We start from the raw sequence: 19627 nt of genomic DNA on the forward strand, positions 1-19627 counted from the left end.
CAGTGACCCATCACTCATTGAACTTGAACACCCACTCTCTAGACACACCCTAGCTGGGAATCACCACTGAAGAATGGCTGTCCTTCTGTTACAACACGCCATCTAACCAAGCCCATCAGTCCTTTCCCTTTTCTTATGCCCATTTCACCTGTTCAGTTTCATCCAAATCTTCAGGCCCTTGCTCACTCCTCCCAGACCATCGTCTTCCTCGCCTCCTTTCCACATCCAGGCAGAATGGATGCTCATCAAATCAATAACTCTTGTGCTAGAACTCTCCATTTATCTTCCATCCTTTGTTTCCAATACAGCCAGCCCGAGCATTCCCCACTCAGATGAATCACTCAAATTCTGTTCCAGGTGACTGAGCTCTGACAGAGAAAACTACTCAACTATTCAGATTGGGGTCACTCAAATTTAGACTGGCTAATCACACCACAGCCCTCGGCCACCATCAGCAGCCCTTTTGTTGGTCCTAGTCAGTTGGCATCATTTCCTACAGTAGCTCTTCCCAACTTTGACCACTTTCTGAAGCCCCTTGCTCGTCAGTCTCTCCATCTTTCTCTTGAGCTTCCCCTCCTCACAGTGAAGCAGAAACCGTCAGGTGAGCACCCTCACCTCCCTACTCCTCCACCTCAAACGTACAGCTCTTCTCCTCCTGTCCTTGCTCAGGCCACTATTTGCGCCCGTGTCCTATGTCACAGACCAAAGACAACTGCAGAGATGCTGTCTTCCTTCTGTATCTTTACCTGCACCTCACTCTAGCTTCTTCCCCGGCAACGACAAGCAGGTCAGTGAATCTCGCTCCTGAAATAAAACCACCACCGCCTAAAATAACAACAACAAATTCTCTCCTTGGTCTTTTCCCCATTTTTAGCTACTTCCCATTTCCTTCCTCCATTTCCTCACCAAATTTCTTGAGACTACATATTTTATAATAAATATAAAATACATACATTTTATATGTTTATGCAATAGAAACAGATGGCAATAGTTTAAGGAATAGAGTTGAGAATATATACGTAATATTATGTGCATGTACATATATACGTATTTTTTGTTTATTCCCTAAACCATTGCCATCTGCTTCTAACCAAACTTCTAGCCTAAAAGTACCCACAGTAAGTCACCTATGATCTTGTAATTGCTAAATTCGAAGTCTTATTTCTAAGTTCTCTTCCTAATTGACCCAGTAGCATTTAAAACGTCCTTCCTTCCCCAGAGCACTTATCACCTCTTTGCATGTTATACATTTATTTGTTTCGACCCTTTCTCCCTCCTGTAGGATGTGTTTATAAAGGCAGACACCTTGCTTTTTTGATTCAATGTCTAGCATAGTGCCTGGCATAATAAGTAACCAATGAATATTTGCTGAATAAACAGCACCCACCTCCTGGCCAAAATTGACTGGGTCAGAGGTAGGAACCACACCCAAACTGGGTCAACTCCATTTAAACCTAGGAGTATAAACTTGGGAGCAAGGGCCAAGTCAGTCCCTGTGAGTAGATGTAAACTGATCGTCAGTGTGAAAGGGGAAGAAAGCAGGTATGATAGAGAAGTCGAGACAAAAACATCCCGGTGGAGTTCAAGCCTCCGTTTCCATTTATCCCAAGTATCAAAACAAACCCTATCCTTGGTCTCTGCAAAATATCCCAACATCCTTACAGTAAGTTACCTTTTAAACTTCAACTCACTTCGTCTCTTTATCTACTGCTTACTAGCAAGAGATTCCTTACTACAGTACTCTTCTGTGCTTGATCAGGCTCAAGATAAACATCCTAAAGTCAGTGTTCCAAAAAGAGGAAACAAAACAATGAAGGTAAAAACTTAGAGTTCCTGTTCTAATTCCCTGAATGAACAATATGCGTAAATATCTGGGCAACAGTTAACTCACTTTAATGAGAATGTGGCATGATGGGAAAGCATCCTCTTTATAAGCCCTTTATGATACCACACTTAGGTGCCATTTATGGGAAAAGAGCCATTTTCATGTCTTCTCTGAAGATTACACACATTCATTTTAGATGTAACACTGTTTTTTATTTTATTATTAAGTTTGGTACTAACTTCACCTCATGCTAACATTCCCTAGGCCATAGAAAAGTACACCATTAAACAGAGAACAGTTGAAGAACCAGAGCTACAAACAGCGCGTAGCAAATTAAGGCTGGAAGGCAAACTGAGATGCATCCTAAATTGCAGTTTTGAAATAACAAAGCTGTGTCTCGGAGAAGAGAATTAAATAATTACCCACGTTACATTTCATGGGTACTTACCAAACAAACGCTGATGGAACAGGAACTTGCCAGCTATGAGTCCTATGAGAATGGCCAGTAGCCATAGAAGCACCTTCAGCAGCCTCCAGCCGACTCCTCTAGGGTATTTGTTTGTCACAAACGAAAAACAGTTTCCAACGACAATAACATTGGCTTCCGTTTGGCTATGAGAAACGGGGTCCTCCGCGAATATTAAGAAGTTAAAGAAGATCACCAAGTAAGCCACAATCATGCGAGACCAGGGATGCTGGAAATAATAACGGAAGTCTTTACCCATCCTTCAAAACTTCAGTTCCGTAGTTGACCTGCGTAAGAAAAGAGACACAGGGTTAGAGCAGAAAGACAAATGGTCTCTCTCGTCCTGTTACCCGTTTGGATGTCTAATGGTTCAATAAAGGGGTATTTGGGGAAAAACATACCTGTTCCTACTTATGGCACCAAGACAAGTCTGAGATGGAGGACAGTAAATACTGTCCCTTCCCCATCATCTAATCACACCTGTGATCTTATGGGGATTTAGGAAAGGAGGAAAGCAAAATGTTAGGTGGGGAGGAAGGGACATGAGAGGGCAGAACCAGGTCCAAAATCAGGATGGTGACTGAGATGAATGACATGTGGAGATCATCTCGGGAGGGACCGCAGAGCCAAAAAACAATGCGATCCTCTTCCTCTTTTAGATGATCTTTGTTTATGTTACAATCATAACACAGATCATTTAAAAATTAAAGCAAGGTAGATGTACACTGAGCACTTATTAACAAAAAATAAACATCCTTCTCTGCCCAAATTCTCTCCTCAAAGTCCCCTAATAATTTGGGGGATACACTTTCAGATCTTTTTAACATTGACAAATGTGTGGATTGTGTGGACTTTTATAAAAATGTTCACAGTCTACTTGTCAAATAATTTCAACACAGAATAAGTTTCATGAAATAGCTAAGCCTATAGCAGAGTAGTTGCCTGTAGGAGGGCACCTCTGCTCGTGGGAAGTGAGGAGGAAGGGGAAGATTTCACAAAGGGGGATACACCCACATTGGAGGTTGGAAGATCAGCAGGATTTTTTTTCCAGTGAAGAAGGCAAGCAAGGATGCTCAATCTCGGTGCACGCAAAGGCACAGAGGCACTGCAAAACGTGTAATACACCTACAGGGGTAGGTCCTAACGGGGATGTGCACTGGGAGTACAGAAGCCTTTTTTAAAATGCAGATGTTCAGGCCCCACCTCCTAAGTCTTGCTCAGCTCCTCTCTCGTTCGTCTTTGGGAGCCAGCCTGCCCATAGGAACACGAGCCCGCCAAGGTCCACCAGAGCTAGGACTGGGTGGTTAAGCCTACCTAATTCCGGGGTTCAGCACTGGTGAGCCCACTTGGAGGTCAGATTAAGCTATCACTCTTTTTTTCCCCTCAGCAATTAAGCTGATTAAATCTGGGACGAGAATAATAATGGTAAAATTTGCATTTTACACACGGCTAAAAACACCAAGTCACAAGCCTGAAGTAATTTTAAGCCAATGGAAGACCTGAGAATAGGCTGCAAGGCTCCCGAGATCCAGCCCAGTATTCTGGGCTGGTCAGTGTCAGTTAAACCCACCGTCCAAGCTAATGAAGACTCATCTTAACTATTTCAGAAAAGCAATGTAAACACATGAAAAGATTGTAATAAAATCTAGCAAAACAAATAATCAATGTGCCCTGGATTCATAAACCTTCTAAGCAATTTCACATCCCTTGAGATCTTCATGAATACTCCAAGATACCAGTTCCCAGGGGCTGTAGCTCAAATCACTAAGGAACGGTGATTTTTTTTTTTTAACGTGAGGTTCATAGCCCAGTCAAAGACCTGTGTGGTTCTCACACCAAAGAGAGCAGAAAAAGTGGTGAAGAACAAACACAAACATCATGCATTTTCATGGTTCTGCCTGGATGCCGGAATGGGTCAGCTGTCAACTCGATTTTATGCAATGCAACATCTTTGGGAATGCCCAAAGACCACCACAGGAAGAGAACACACAGAAACATCTCAAGGCCAGTAAGTCTCAAAGCAGGAATAGTTCCCAAATGCCCAAAAGAACTGGACAGGGGTCTCAGTTAAGGAGTGAACAGGTTTCCATGTTGTTTCTCCCATGAGCGAGGAACTCTGGGGGAGCTGCCCCCCACCTCTCTTCCCCACCCCCACACAATCAAGGCAGCAGGAATTTGGAGCACCGAATACATATAACCTCGATTCTTTTTTTAAATAAATGCTTTGTGGAGGGTTGACATATACTTATTTTATTGTTGATTTTAACTTCAGAATCTTGCTCTGTCCACATGCCCAATCTGAATTTGAACATTCAAAGAAAAAAAAAATGGAGATAGCTGTTCCTCTGCATTACTGACGCTGTTTCAAGAGGTGAGAAGTACAGTGCTGAACAACCACCCTGCCCTCGTACAGACCCTAATCCCACAGCAATGCTGGGAATGCTACCATCAGGCCCACGTTACAGGTCAGAAAACGGAGCAGAGTGGTGCTGCCTGTTTAACTCGCACATCTAGTGAGTGAAAGAGCCAGCGTTGAGTCAAACTTCACTCCTGGACCCGGATCGCTCACATGCACCGCAACAAAGCTGGAAGTGTTCGTTCCAATGCGTATTTCGCATCGTATTTACAGCTTAGTCTGCATTCCCACTGGCAGACTCGAGGACTTAAGACACCAGCCGAGGAACAGGGTCATTTGGTCTTTTATATTTTATGCTAAACATGGCGACTTACTCTTGACTCAAACTGCAAAGCTGAAGTGATGTCTTCAAGGGGGTCTCAAATTTCAAAATCTGCATAATAACTTGAATAACACCTGTGCTCATCTCCACTTCCTGACTCCATATACAAGGTTGCCAGAAGCCTGCCTGGTGATCCACAGGTGCCTGACACCCAGAGCACCAAAACTGCTTTCCCCTCTGTGGTTCACAGACAACATCGTGATGATCAGTACAATCATGTGGTGACCCTAATGTTAACAACGCTAAGGATGACGGTTGTTCCGACTGACTACGATACACAGTGTATGTGGTCTCCAAACCCTTTTAATTTTTTACAATTCAATTCTGCTACCGTAGATGAGCTTTTATGTTATGGAAATGTGCCTTTATCTTAGCTCTCAGCAGATCGCAGTGAAATGACCTGTTTGTGTGTGTCTCCCTCACCAGGTCATAAGGTTCTCAGGGAAGGGGCTGTTTACATTCAGGGTGCAGCACAGTGCTGGGCTCATAGCAGGCAATCAGCAAACACTTACGGGATATGCCGAGTGGTCCACCACCAAAGAGGAGCCCCCTGACTGTCTAGGTGAGAGGAGAAGGCGGCAGAGCAAGCTGCCACTCACTTCCACTAAGGGAAGAGCAGCTGAGTCCAAAGACCAAAACAATGACTCGGCCAAAAACATCACTGGTGCACCCCACCCCCACCGTTACCATCTCATTTCAGCACCAGCTTCTGCACTGTTATCATTATGACTAAGACTAACATCCATTGAGGACTTATCCTATAGCAGACACTATGCTAATAAGCTTTACAAACATCTCATTTAAATTTCATAGCAGCCCCATGAAGTAATATTCTATTGTAAGCAATATTGAAACTGTGTTTGGTAACTTGCATCAAAAACCAAAAAACCAAAACAAGCCTATGCCAGAGTCAGGATTCAAATCCAAGCCGTGTGGCTCCCACATTCAATGCTACACCTTCCCCACACTAAGACATAAATTCCAAAATCTTGCCCTTTACAAGTTGGTTAGAAAGTTCCTAATAATAAGCCAACTAATAGAAAAGATTCATAGTACTTCTAGGGCAAGGAGTCTACCATTACTATGCAAACGGACTTGGCAGCATGATTAGAAAGAACTAGGATCATGTGACCGACTGCAGGATTGTTCGAACTCTCTCCCTCTCCTTTGAGCATCAGTATTAGTTGAGGTGGTCTGACTGTCCTTTTGCAACGCATCACTGACATTCATTCTGTGATTTTCCAACTCTGCTTATAGAGAACACTGCACCTCTGAGAACCAGACTAATTCACACCATTCAATTCCCTCTTGTAAGAAATGACATCATTAGGTAGATGTCACTCTCAATATCTTGGAAGCCTCTGCTTTTCACGTAACAGCAGTGAAGTGACGAACATGATGGTAACCAAAGGCTGAAACATCGTATACTGTCTGATAATCCACAGGCCTTCAGCCATGGTTCCAACTCTAGAGGGCCTGATATTTACAGTAGGTATTAGAAATGGCATACATTTTACCACAAGCCAGTATTTCACCTGGCACTGAATGCTAAGAATGAAAAAAATGGAAGGTAGGGAATTACACTCAAGTTGGGAGGATCAGCTGAGCAAAAGCAGAGGCGAGGCGGTCTGGGACTGGCACAGAGCTGCATCAGTCCTGTGGGGCTGGAATGGAGCACTTGGGGGTATCTTAGGAGAGTTAAGGATAATATGGGGCTAGTTCAACGAAGATCACACTAAAGTGTTGTTCTGTATTTTACTGAGTAGAAACTACAGAATCAAAGTCTTCAGAGCAGGAGAGTGATGCAACTGCTTGGAGCAGACTTTTGAAAAGACTTCTCTGCTGGGCTTGGAAAATGATCAGCGGGTATGAGGCATGACAACAGTGGCGAGGCTAGTTTAGAGGTAACTCCAACAGTTTACATAAAAGGTCCTAGACCAGGGCAGTATCGATGCCCTAATAATCATTGGAATGATTGTCTGAATGAACCAGGGTACCCTGCCTTCTTACTTCTTAGGGTCACTGCAAATAAATGAACATACCCCGGGACTTCAGGGTATGAATTTCATGTGCCCTCAGCAGGAACCTGGCGCAGGTGATGCTTTTTGCATAATGACATAGTGACACGATGGACTGTATCACTTCCATTTAAAAAAACTCACAAACGTGTATGGCAAAGTCCTCGATGAACTGATAAAATATGCTACACCAAAGACATTATCACTGGCCAAGTGAGCCACAGCCAAAGCACAGCTCTGCTAACGTAGGTCTTAGCATCGAGTGATACCTAACCAGGTAACATGAACATCGTTTTTTCATTGCGGAGCACTATTCTAGGATAAAAAAAGAATTTTTTGAAGCTCCTTGGTAGTTACTTCTGAATATTCACCCATAACCCTTCTTAGGTCTCATCAAAGGGCTTATTAAAGATGACTGCGCCTGTACTCTGCCAAGGGTATGAACTTTATTTCAGCACCATGAATCTAATTCCTTGAGAAATAATTTTTAAAAAGACTCTGCACTTTTTTTTGTGGTATGCACTTTGTGAAGCAGACAGCTGAGTTTTGGACACTTTGCTGCATCAGCACAAGACAAAGTTAAAGCTCTTTTCTTCAGTTACCTAGCTGTGGTATTATATTAATACGTGTAAAGTTCTTTGCAGTTAACAGAACACTTTCTACAGTATTTTCATTTAATCCCCAGGAAATAATCACTTTTAAAATTGCATGTCCAAAGGGCAGACAGAGCTTTAAATTATTTAATATTATTTCCTCACAAGATAAATGATAACTTATGTTCATATCACATTTTACCTCTTAGTATTTTTAACGGGTGAAAAAATCACAGACCTGGAATGACTTTATAGGAATGATCAAAAGACTCAGGAAAACTTATCTTTCAGAAGACAAAACAAAGGGTGGTGGAAGGAACTGGGTCCGGTTCTACCTGACTCTGCTACTCACTAGCACTGTGACCTTGGGCCAATCCCTGACCTCTCTGAGATTCCATTTCTTCACCAGTAAACTCCTAATGAAAGAACTTTCCTCACAGGGCTGTAGTGAAGACCAACGGAGATTTCATTTGTAAAGTACCTGGTCTCTTTTAGGTGCTTCCTACTCTGAAGACCACCATCAAAATACATGTGACTTTTGGTCACTCCCGTTAAACTTGAAAATAACATCAACTACATGTTATGTTTACTGAGAGCTTTTAGATGCTTTTCTCAGTGTCAAAGGATTCTACTATAAACACTCCACAACATAAAGGATGAACATCATCCTTATTTTACAAATATTGAAAATGAGGCTCAGACAGCCCAAGCTACTTGTCCAAAATCATATATAGAAAGTGGTAAAGCCCAGATTTGTTAATTCCATAATAATTCCAAAATTTCATCATTCATTTATTCACTATTTACTGATCGCCTATTTGCGCCGGGCACTGGCCTACGTGTGTGGTTATTAACCAACAACACCCCTATTGTCTTGCATCTTAGAGTCTCAACTGAAGGAAACAGACATTAAACAGAGAAAAATTCAATACATGGTATTTTTAGACAGTTATAAGTTTTGGGGGGATATTAAAGAAAGTTTAGACAGTTATAAGTTTTGGGGGATATTAAAGAAAGTTAACAGGGAGTGTCAGGGGTGAGGGATGCTGAAGAAGGCCTCACTATAAGGTGACATTTGAACAGAGACGTGAAGGAAGGGAGGCAAGCAGGTATCTGGGGAAAGACTGGTCCAGACAGAGGCAACCCCAAATGGTAAAGGCCTGCGCTGGCTGCACGATGAGTGCATTTAAGGAACAGTCAGGAGGCTAGTTTGACTGGACAGAGTGCAGGGGAGCATGATGAGACTTGGGGTCTGGGAGGTAGCACCATGATCAGGCCTTGACGCCATCCTGCCACGTGGGCTGTACCCTGAAGGGAAGCAGGAGAGTGATGCAACCTGACCACTCTGCCTGATGCTTGGAAATGTGTCAGATTCTGGATACATTTAAAAGGAAGAGCTGACAGATCTACTGATGAATCTACTGATGGAATGGATGTGGACATGGCCTGGCAAACCCTACAATGGAACTGCCATTTCCTGAGATGGTAATGCATTTCCTGAGGTGAGCACCGTTGGAGCAGATATCAATAACATAGTAATAATAATTAACATTCTGGAGATGCTTTTTACGTGTTGGGCTCTTGGCAAGAACTTTTCATGCATTATCTCATTAGCCCTTATACCAAATCCTTGGATTTACCAGTCAAGAAATAGAGATTTTAAAAGGTTATATTCTGCCCAAGGTCATACAGCTACCAACTGACAGAAGCAGGCAAAACTACCTCTTTATGACCCCAAAGTCAATACTCTAATTGTTGTGTGTTCCCTACACTGAGAAGTATAAAATGCCTAGTAAAGTCCTAATGGGAAGGAAGCAAGGGGAAAAACTAAGTGATGACTTGCATCTAGTAAGCACTCAATAAACCTTTGCTGATGGATGCATAAATGAAAAAATAAGTGTATGGATGATGTTTGAATAACAGACCAGCATTGGGTGAGAAAAAACACTGAAGGTTCCACTCCAGACAGAATAGACTCTGGAAAATGGGATATCCAAGTCTGTAAAAGGAGAAATGGCAGAAGGTGAGAAAACCAAATATATATGTCCCTGGACCAGCCTTGAGGTAAGGGTAGGTCTTAGTTGATTACCTTGAACTGTTGGATAAAAAGGGAGGCAGGCATGAGGTGATGACACACAGTATTTGACATAACGCAAGTTCTTAATGCAGGTTTTTAAAATACGAATAGCAGTAATAAGAGAAGAAAAGTTGGAACTTCTTACTTTTAGTCTGATACAAGAGACCACACAGCCTTTTAAATAAAAAAGCAGCCTTTTAAGTCAATCAATGAAACCACCTTAAATGGCTCTGCATAGATACCAGGATGGTATTTGTGGTACCCTAGCTAATTTAGAGGATCATACCCATAAATCACTTCCCAGGCTTTCTCTTCACATTGTTTCAACCTTTAAGTTATTTTCTTCCCTTGTTCTTATCTTACAGTCTTTGGGATAATGAAGCACTGAACCAATGCAAGTCTTTTAAATAGAGAACCTGGAAACAAAGCAGGTCTGAGGTTCTCTCCCAACTAAGACTTTAACCAACTTTCCACCAAAATGGCAAAATACTTATGAGCCTTTTCATGTCCTAAAGTTGAAAAATAATCACCAATGAATTCTTTAAAAATGTTTAGACTTCCTTTTCTGTGACATGTGTTGATAATAAAGAACTGTCATGATCACAGTCTAAACGAAACACCCCAAAAAGTAAGTTAATGAATAAAATAAAATATTCATATCTGAAGTTGTTTTTCAAATGACTGACAGTTTTAAGAAGCACCTTAAATACAACAAACAAGTACTGGTTTCCGATCACAGGATCAGATGATGGTGGGATGATGTGGGAAAAACTCTCTCAGTCGAAAGGTCAGAAAATCCATAATTACCTTTAAACTACAGAGATGAGAAGGGAGGAAAGGAGTTAGAAGGTATATACACGGCAAAACCTCAACACAACAATAAAACAGCTCCTTCAGGGGTTCTACTTACTACTCTTTATAGTCAATAAATCGTAAGAACTTTTTCTGAAGACAAAAGGAAACCCTGAAATCTTCTCAGAAGTCCTTCTATGGGTTTCAAACAACATATCATATATAACTAGGAGGAAAATATATTTCTTCAGCGTACTTTAACTCCAAAAATTTTTGCTCCTGTTCCTGAGACTTTTATTTGCACATAAATACTAAAATAAGCATCTGATGTTTACTACCATCTCTGTCTCTCTCACACACAACACACACACACAACCACAACCCCCCCCCCCACACACACACTCGTTTATTGTTCCACAGGGGGTAGAATGAATAATGGCAGCCAAAATGTACCCACATGGGCCAAACACACTTGTGGGCCTTTGGCATTTTCAAAAATACGAATGGACACACAGCTTTATTCATCAGGAGGAAGTTGGTAAACACCCAAACATTCAAGTTTGTGGGGTTTAGGGGGTTTTGTTTTTTAAGGAGAACATCCCTGAACTGCAACCTGTTAATTTAATTAACCAATAATACTGGGGCTTTGCCTCAGTTCCCATCCTAGGAATCACTGGAGCGAGGAAAGTTCGCCGCGTGCCCTGGCGACGTCCCTCACCCCCCAGCCCAGGAGTTGGAGGTTCCCCCCCCCAACCCTCCCCGCGAGTCTCCCCTGCCTTTTGCAGGAGGGAGGGCGCGCGCCCCTCTCGCGGGCACTCGGGCGGCCCCTCCACGCGCCGGCCGCGGGAAGGGAGGAGGGGAGGCGCGGGGCGGCGGGCCGCGGGCCGCAGCCGCGGCCGCCCTCGCGGGCAGGGGACGAGGAGGCGGCGGCGGCGGCGGGCGGCCGGGCCGGGAGGGCTCCGCCGCGGCCGGACCGAGCGGCGGGGGAAGGCGCGCTGGCCGCCCGGGCCGAGTACTCACCGAGGGGGCCGCGCGGGCTCGGGGCGTCCGCACTCGGGGGACCCGGGGGAGCGCAGCCTCCGCCGCGCCCGCGGCCTCGCAGGGAAGCGCGGCAAGACGGGCGGGCGGCGTCGCTGCTGTCACCGCGCTATAAATACCGGCTCGGCCCACACCCGCCGCCGCCGCCGCCGCCTACGCCGGGCGCTCTCCGCAAAGTCCGCCGGCCGCGGGCCGGGCGGCGGGAGCGCGAGGGCGACGGCGCCGCGCCGGGCACCGCGCGGGTCCCAGCGGTGCGGCAGCCTCCGCAGCTGGAGGCACGGCCTCCCGCCGCCCCCGCCCTCCCGCCTGCGCCGCGGCCCGACTCCAGCCCGGGGACCACGCGCCGCGGCTGAGCTTGCCCGGGCCGGGCCCTCCTCTGCAGAGCGGGCGGCGGCGGGAGGGCACCACTTCGGTACCCGGCGCGGGGTGGCGGCGGCCGGGCTTCAGCCCAGCCTGTCAGCAGCAGTCCCTTTGCTGGGGGAATCGGCAGACTTCTCAGAAAACCCACCATCCTGCAGGGAACCAATGAGGTGCCCGGGTGGAAGGTCCTCAAAGCGCTGCAAACTTTCTAATGCAGTCCCAGGTCACAGGGCATCCTTTCTGCTTTTGTCTATTGGTGGTGCGGAGGGGTGGGGGTGGGGAGAGACAGAGCCCGCGAGGATCCGAGAAGTCTTAAACTTACTTTCCAGTCGGTACGGGTCCAGTACTTTCTGGTCTGACACACAGACACAGACGCAAATATATTCCCACAATGTACTCATATTTATAAGCGTACACATTCATCGACGCTTAGAAATGAACAGCTAATATGCACATGTATACATATGTATATACACATGTGTAACTGCATATACGCATTTATGCACAGATATATACAGAAGCACACACTTGCGGTTTTTAACCTTTTGCAGTCTGAAGCTCTCAGAATACTATCATTAATGCAGTGCTCAAATGCTTCATTTGCAGCATGGAAGAGGAAGACCTTCGACATTTGACTGGCTCCTTTCTTCCTGTTGTAATGTCTTTTCCATCATATATGTGTGCGACCTTTGTTTCCTTCCACACCCCACGACAACTGCTATCTCAGTTTACAAGTTGCTTATAATGCATTAAAGTGCTATCCAACATATGATATTCCATACTAACGGAAGTCATCGCTTGTTTGTATGGTCAAATGGAAAACGGCATCATTCATTATCTACTTACAGTTGCAGACTTATGAGGAGAAAACTAGCCTCTCTCCTGGACCAGCAGCATGATTCAGGAATGAATTGGGCAGCGAGAGGGAGAGCTGAGATGTCAGCAGATTTTTGAGATGGGATAGAGAAAGCCATTCCCGAGTCCTGCAGTGTAGCTAGTGCACACAGGGATCACTGGGAGCTCACTGCCGTGCTTCTCGCTAGTTTGACATCTGTTCTACTTCTAAGATGACCGCATATATCTACATTAGTCACAGTTTGTAATCATCTTATGGAACTCTTAGCTGGTGAAGGCAACTTTTCCCAGAAAGAGTGGTTTTCTATGCTAGTACTTTGCACATTTTACTATGACATGTCTTACATTGGCTGTACTTTTCTGCAACGTCTTTTTTCTCCCCCACTGAGCTATGAACTCTTTGAGGACAGGGACTAAATCTTACTCACCACTGCATCCTCAATACCCAGCATACTGAGTTATAGTAATGGCTCAATGAATGCAGATTAATTCCACAGTTTAACCATTAGCATCTACTGTGCTTTCATAATTATAATCAGGATTTTACAGAAAATTAGTAAACTATGTAACTACTTAACATGGGTTTCATGTGCTATATAAATATATATACATATATTTTGAAGTATAGTTGCTTTACAATATTATATTAGTTCCAGGTGTATAAAATAGTGATTTGATATTTTTATAGATTATACTCCAATTAAATTTATTATAAAATAATGGCTATATATCCCCTGTGCTGTATAATGTATCTTTTTAGTTTATTATTTTATACATAATAGTTTGTGCCTCTTAATCCTTGAGGCCATGTTGCCTCCACCCCCTCCCTCTGCCCCCTGGTAACCACTAGTTTGTTCTCTATGTCTGTGAGTCTGTTTCTGTTTTGTCATATTTATTTGTCTGTTTTATATTTTAGATTTCACATATAAGTAACAGCATACAATATTTGTTCTGTCTGGCTTGTTTCACTTAAGCATAATACCCTTCCAGATCCATCCATGTTGTTGCAAATGGCAAAATTTCATAGCTTTTTAATGACTGAGTAGTATTCCATTGTATATATGTGTATATTTATGTATATGTGTATGTATGTGTGTGTATGTATATATATATATATATATATATATATATATATATATATATATATACACCACATCTTCTTTCTCCAGTCATTTGTTGTTGGACACTTTGGTTGCTCCCATGTCTTGACTATTGTAAATAATGCTCCCATGAACACTGGGGTGAATGTATCTTTTTGAATTAATGTTTTCATTTTCTTCTGATATGTGCCCATGAGTGGAATTGCTGAATCATATAGTAGTTCTCTTTTTAGTTTCTTGAGAAACCTCCATACTATTTTCCATAGTGGCTGCACCAATTTACATTCCCAACAGTGTACAAGGGTTCCCTTTTCTGCACGTCCTCACCATGTGCTATATTTGCATTGTATCTTCATTTAAAGCAAGGAGTCTTCAGTTAAAATTGGAAAATATTAAAGCTTCAAAAATTGTACAGCATAACACTGAGGTCTGTGGCTTATTAATCACTCCCCCCCGCCACCCCTCCCCCCACCAAAAATACAGAAGGCACGTTTTCTGACACTGAAAGATATTGTATACAACATGTTGTATTTCAAAGGATATTGGGGTTAAAATCATTGAGCAGCTTCTCTTCTGTCTACCTGAGAGACAGAACTCATTCTGCTCCATGACTGCTTGAATTACATGGGTGTCTACTAGAATGAACTTCAGATAATCAGAACTGAAATGTCTGGCCTCAGTTACGTAGTGCCTGTTACCTTACCTTTAGATCCCTGTCTTCTTAACATACAGTCTTGCTTCCTTTAATACTAATTTTAAGAATAAGCTTAAGCAATGCTTACTATCTGCTCTTAGTTGAGAGGTCTCAAGGTTGAAAGCATGCAGTTCTCCCAGAACACTTCAAGGCAAAATATTGAAATGAGCAAGATTTTCTTCAGCAGCAATGATCCCTTTTTACCACTGACCAAGAAGCTTTGTGCCTTTTGCTTTGACAGCCACCGAGGATCTCCATTTCAGCCCTATCTAAGAACCAGACAGGAGAACAGTCTCTACGTCTGATCTTTGTCACGCATGATAACTTGTGCACCAGGCCCATGCCACGTATTAAAATGTTTAATCTCCGCAACAGGCCCATGAGATAGCTGCTATTAGTGTCACTTCCACATTTACCTTTGAGGGAAGAGACACACAGGGACTGAGTAGTTTGAACATAGGGTTTTTTTAATGACTGAGTAGTATTCCATTGTGTGTGTGTGTGTGTGTGTGTGTATACCACATCTTCTTCCTCCAGTTATCTGTTGTTGGACATTTTGGAGTAAGGATCAGAAACCAAGCAATGTGTCTTGCCAGCCCACGTTTTAACCTCTCATCTTATACTTCTTCCCCATGGACCTCAAAAGAGGTATGGGTTTTACAGTTAGGAGACCTGGAATAGGGAATATTGGTGTGAATTCTGGTCCTGCCACAACCCTAGCTACAACCCTGAGCAAATTGCTGCTATAAACTTACAATAAGAATCCCTGGATCTGTTTTTCTTCACCGTTGAAATGGTGAGATGTTAGATCTGGACATGGACTTAGGGGTCCAAGGTAGGTCATTCAGCTTGTTCAAGGACAGATCTGTTCAGATTTAGGCTACTGTCCTTTCTATTCTCCAGTCTCTTTCCATCCCGGTCACTACCTACCACCCAGACCTACTGGGAATTTTAAATGCCCTAATGTGTATAAGACATCCATACAATGCCAGGTACATAATAGGTGCTCAACAAAGACCATTATTCCTTCCCATCAAAACTTAATGTTCTATGAAGACTTTCCTCCAGGCCAAAATCTGTTGGTCCAGCACACAGATGGTGATTGCTAACTCACAGAAATTAACCACTTCTCTAGGGCTGGCTAGCAGTGTTTAAAAATGGTAAAGATGGAAGCCCCAGGAAGAAATCAAGATGGCAGTGCTTCATATCTCCCCCTCACCCCATCCATAGTTTAACTCAAACAGCTCCATTTCTTTTCTTGAAAGGAGCTCAGCAAATTGGCCACAGTTTCAGACAATGTCAGGGCAATGAAAGAAAATAATTGGAGTAGGAAACTCTTAAATGCCACTATCCAATCATCTGCCTACTCTACCTCCACACACAAAGTCAACCTTGCGGACAGACAGGCTTACAAGGTGTCTTGTTTACATACAATTCCTTTGTAAAATCTGACCCAAGAGGGCAGAAACTAGAAGTGACCAAGTGAGATGATGTTTTTCTGCTCACCTCATATACCCTAGAAGGTTAATTATACAGACATACTCTGTATTTAAAGAAAAGACAAGCTCAAGATACATTTCAAAATTTGGTGAAAACTTTGATCATGGCCAGACTGTATCCTCTCTAAATGGCCCTTTGAAGGCAAAAGGAAATTACAGCCAGAAGCATCAGGGATCTATACTGAGTCTACCAGGAAGCCCTTTCATCAGTGATTTGATGAACTCCAAGCAAAACTAATTTTCACTTCCAATAGGTCAATCGGGATAATGCTAATTGCATGCTCCAAATATAAACGGCATAATTTCCTTATTGCCAACGAGGCAAGAATAGAACTTTGAACCTGATCCATGATTTTCTTCTGGTATTCCAAGCCCAGTGACTTTGCTATCAGGATTTTCCTCAGTTGTCCTAACTGTAAATGTCTAGTCCCATTGTCCCCAGTATACGCTGATTTATGTCAGTTAGTCCACATGGCCTGCATTTTGCTTGGGAAGAAATAATCAACACACACTTACTGCTTAAAATATTAGAGCCTGTGCTCTGGGATCACATATAGTGGCAATGTGATACATAGCAAAACACTTAACCTCCCTGCACATGAGTAGTACCTGCCTCACAGGTTGTTAGAGGGTTTAACTACTCTGTGTCACACTTTTTACATTTGGTCTGGTCCATATTAAGTGCTCTATGAAAGTTCTTTTTATTATCATTACTATGTATCTCATTCCTGCCCTGCTTATATTCTGCACATCCCACGGAGTTTCTTTTACCACAGAACAGGTTCACCTCGTCTTCACTTTGGCCTATAAATGGCTGGGCAGAGATCTTTCTGTACAGTTTTTAAAACAAAGGAGTCGTGTAAACAAAGGGTGGACCAGCAGTCATAGCAGAAGTAGCGCTGTCACCTGCTTGGTGGCCAGCATCAGCCCTGACTCATACCCATCCGGAAGAATCTGCATAAATGCAAAAGGTCCCTTGCAAAAGCCATTTCTGTTATGATGGCAGAGAAGGGCGATTGTTTCGCCGCCCACTGCCTTCAGTTCATTTCACTCCCTCTTCTTGCTTTCTCCTCTGCCTCACACCCACTCCTGCAAACACAGAGGCCCTAAGAACCGACCAGCGCCCCCCTTCCAGGGAGCAGCCCTTGACGGAGACTGGCAATGACTTCATCCACAGGAATGTGACTGCTGGTTTTAAATGGCAAATTTGCCTTTGGGCAGTTTTGAGCTGACCTTTCTCTTTTCTTCCTGCTTGGTTTCTCCTAAAACAAATAGTCTTTTTTTCCTCTTTAAACTGTTTCTAATAGGCTCAGACAGGTTTTATAGATTTAGCCCAAGGAGAGGAGGCTTGAGTTGAAGGCCTTCAAAAACTTGATTTCATGTAAAGGACCAAGTAAGCCACCCAATCAATAAACATCCAAAGCATCTAGTCCAACAAAGCACGGCAAGGTGCTGAGGTTTCAAAGATAAACACAGTGCGTCTGTTTCCTAGGAGACTCATGATCTAAATGAGCAGACTAGAGATGTCTTATAATCACCATAAATAATAATAAAAGGTAACACATGATCAGGGCCAAGTGCATTTGACTGACCAAAAGAGCTATAGAAATTTGAAACAGAGAAATAAAACTATTCTTAGGAATTTCTGTAGAAGCAGATGGAAGAAGATGCTTGAGGCGAGCACTGAAGGATGAGACTTCAGATAAGTAGAAAAGGGAGAAAAAAGAAATTCCAGGCAAAGGGGAGCAGCCCCGAAACAATGCTCATTACTCATAAGGTTCTCAGTAGTACACCCTGAAGCCCAGGAGAAAGAGAGAAAAGATTGGTAGGAGAGAAAATGGGAAGAGGAGATGAAGAAGCTCGAAGGAGCAGGAATGTTATGCTCCATTCACAGCGGCGGGGATAGTAAGTTACGTCATTTGGAGAAACAGGGAGAGCCAGATCCTTGAGAAGCTACTTTTCAGTTCCAGCTATTTTAGCACTAAGGGAGGTTGGCACAGGGAGACAGGATAGGGGCAGGTTTAAAGACCTAAATGTAAGAATAAAAACCTTAAACATTCTAGAAGAGAACACAGGCAGAATACTCTTTGACATAAATTGTGGCAATATTTTTTGTGGAGAATCTGTTTCCTAAGGCAAAGAAAACATGAAAAGATAAACAAATGCAACTACATCAAAAGCTTAAAAGCTTTTGCATAGCAAAGGAAGCCATCAATAAAATGAAAAGACAACCTACAGAATGGGAGAAAATATTTGCAAATGATGTGACTGACAAGGGGTTAATATCCAACAAAAATGAAGAGCTCCTACAACTCAATTAAAAAAAAAAAAAAAACCTAAAACCACCCAAATCAAAAAAATGGGGAGAAGACCTGAATAGACATTTTTCTAAAGACATACAGCACATGAAGCACATGAAAACATGCTCAACATTGCTAATTATTAGAGAAGTGCAAATCAAAACAACATTAAGAAAGCACTTCACACTAGTCAGAATGGCTATTATCAAAAAGTCTACAAATAACAAGTGTTAGACAGGATGTAGCGAGAAGGGAACCCTCCTACACTGTTGGTGGGAATGTAAACTGGTGCAGCCACTATGGAAAACAGTATGAAGGTTCCCCAAAAAGCTAAAAATACACTTACCATACGATCTAGCACCCCACTCCTGGGCATATATCCATAAAAAATGGCAACAACTAATTCAAAAACATACATGCACCCAATGTTCATAGCAACATTATTTACATTGGTTAGGATATGGGAGCAGCTCTAAGTGTCCATCAACAGATGACTAGATAAAGATGTGTTTTATATATACAATGGAATACTACTCATCCATAAAAAAGAATGAAGTAATGCTATTTACAGCAACATGGATGGACCTAGAGAATATTATGCTTAGTGAAATAAGTTAGACAAAGACAAATACTGTATGACATCACTTATGTGTGAAATCCAAAAAAAAAAAACATACAAATGAATGTACATGCAAAACAGAAACAGATTCACAGATATAGAAAACAAACTTGTGGTTTACCAAAGGGGAGAGGGAAGGTGGGGGATAAATAAGGGGTAGGAGATTAGCATACAAACTACTGCATATAAAATAGATAAGCAAGAAGGACATACTTTATAGCACAGGAAATTATAATCATTATCTTGGAATAACCTATAATGGAGTATAATCTGCAAAAATACTGAATCACGATGCTGTACACCTGAAACTAATATAATACTGTAAATCAACTATACTTCAATTTTAAAAATTAATTAATTTTTAAAAGTTGAGTCTCACAGAGAGCATTATCTTCACACAGTGAGTCAGGTATTATAATACTTAACTTCGAAATATTGTAGACAAATTTATCTATGGTACAATCCACATCCTCCTGTCCACAAGTTAGCAAATATCTCCTGTCCTCAATATACTCATTTCCTAGACTGCTATAACAAATTACCACAAATGGTGGCTTAGGACAACAGAAATGTTTCTTCTCACAATTCTGGGGGCGAGAAGTCTGAAATCAAGGTGCCAGCAGGACCTTCTCTGTCCAAGGACTCTAGGAGAG

At 42.7% G+C, this 19627-nt stretch overlaps 1 protein-coding gene across 6 annotated transcripts in view; it reads right to left on the reverse strand.

Annotated features, from left to right (window-relative positions):
• TMEM117 (transmembrane protein 117) overlaps nt 1–19627 on the reverse strand; it is a 441432-nt gene that overhangs the window by 397802 nt on the left and 24003 nt on the right. For 3 of the 6 annotated variants that reach the window (XM_032493270.1, XM_032493272.1, XM_032493271.1), the window contains one exon: nt 2274–2578. In XM_032493270.1, the coding sequence (XP_032349161.1) occupies nt 2274–2550 (277 nt within the window). In that variant the 5' untranslated portion in view covers nt 2551–2578. Of the gene's footprint in view, nt 1–2273; nt 2579–11529; nt 11798–19627 lie in introns of those variants that run through there. The other 3 variants (XM_032493269.1, XM_032493273.1, XM_006190295.2) reach the window with 3 other exon arrangements.

The sequence above is a fragment of the Camelus ferus genome, chromosome 12 (assembly GCF_009834535.1).
Source record: "Camelus ferus isolate YT-003-E chromosome 12, BCGSAC_Cfer_1.0, whole genome shotgun sequence".
NCBI lineage: Eukaryota > Metazoa > Chordata > Mammalia > Artiodactyla > Camelidae > Camelus > Camelus ferus.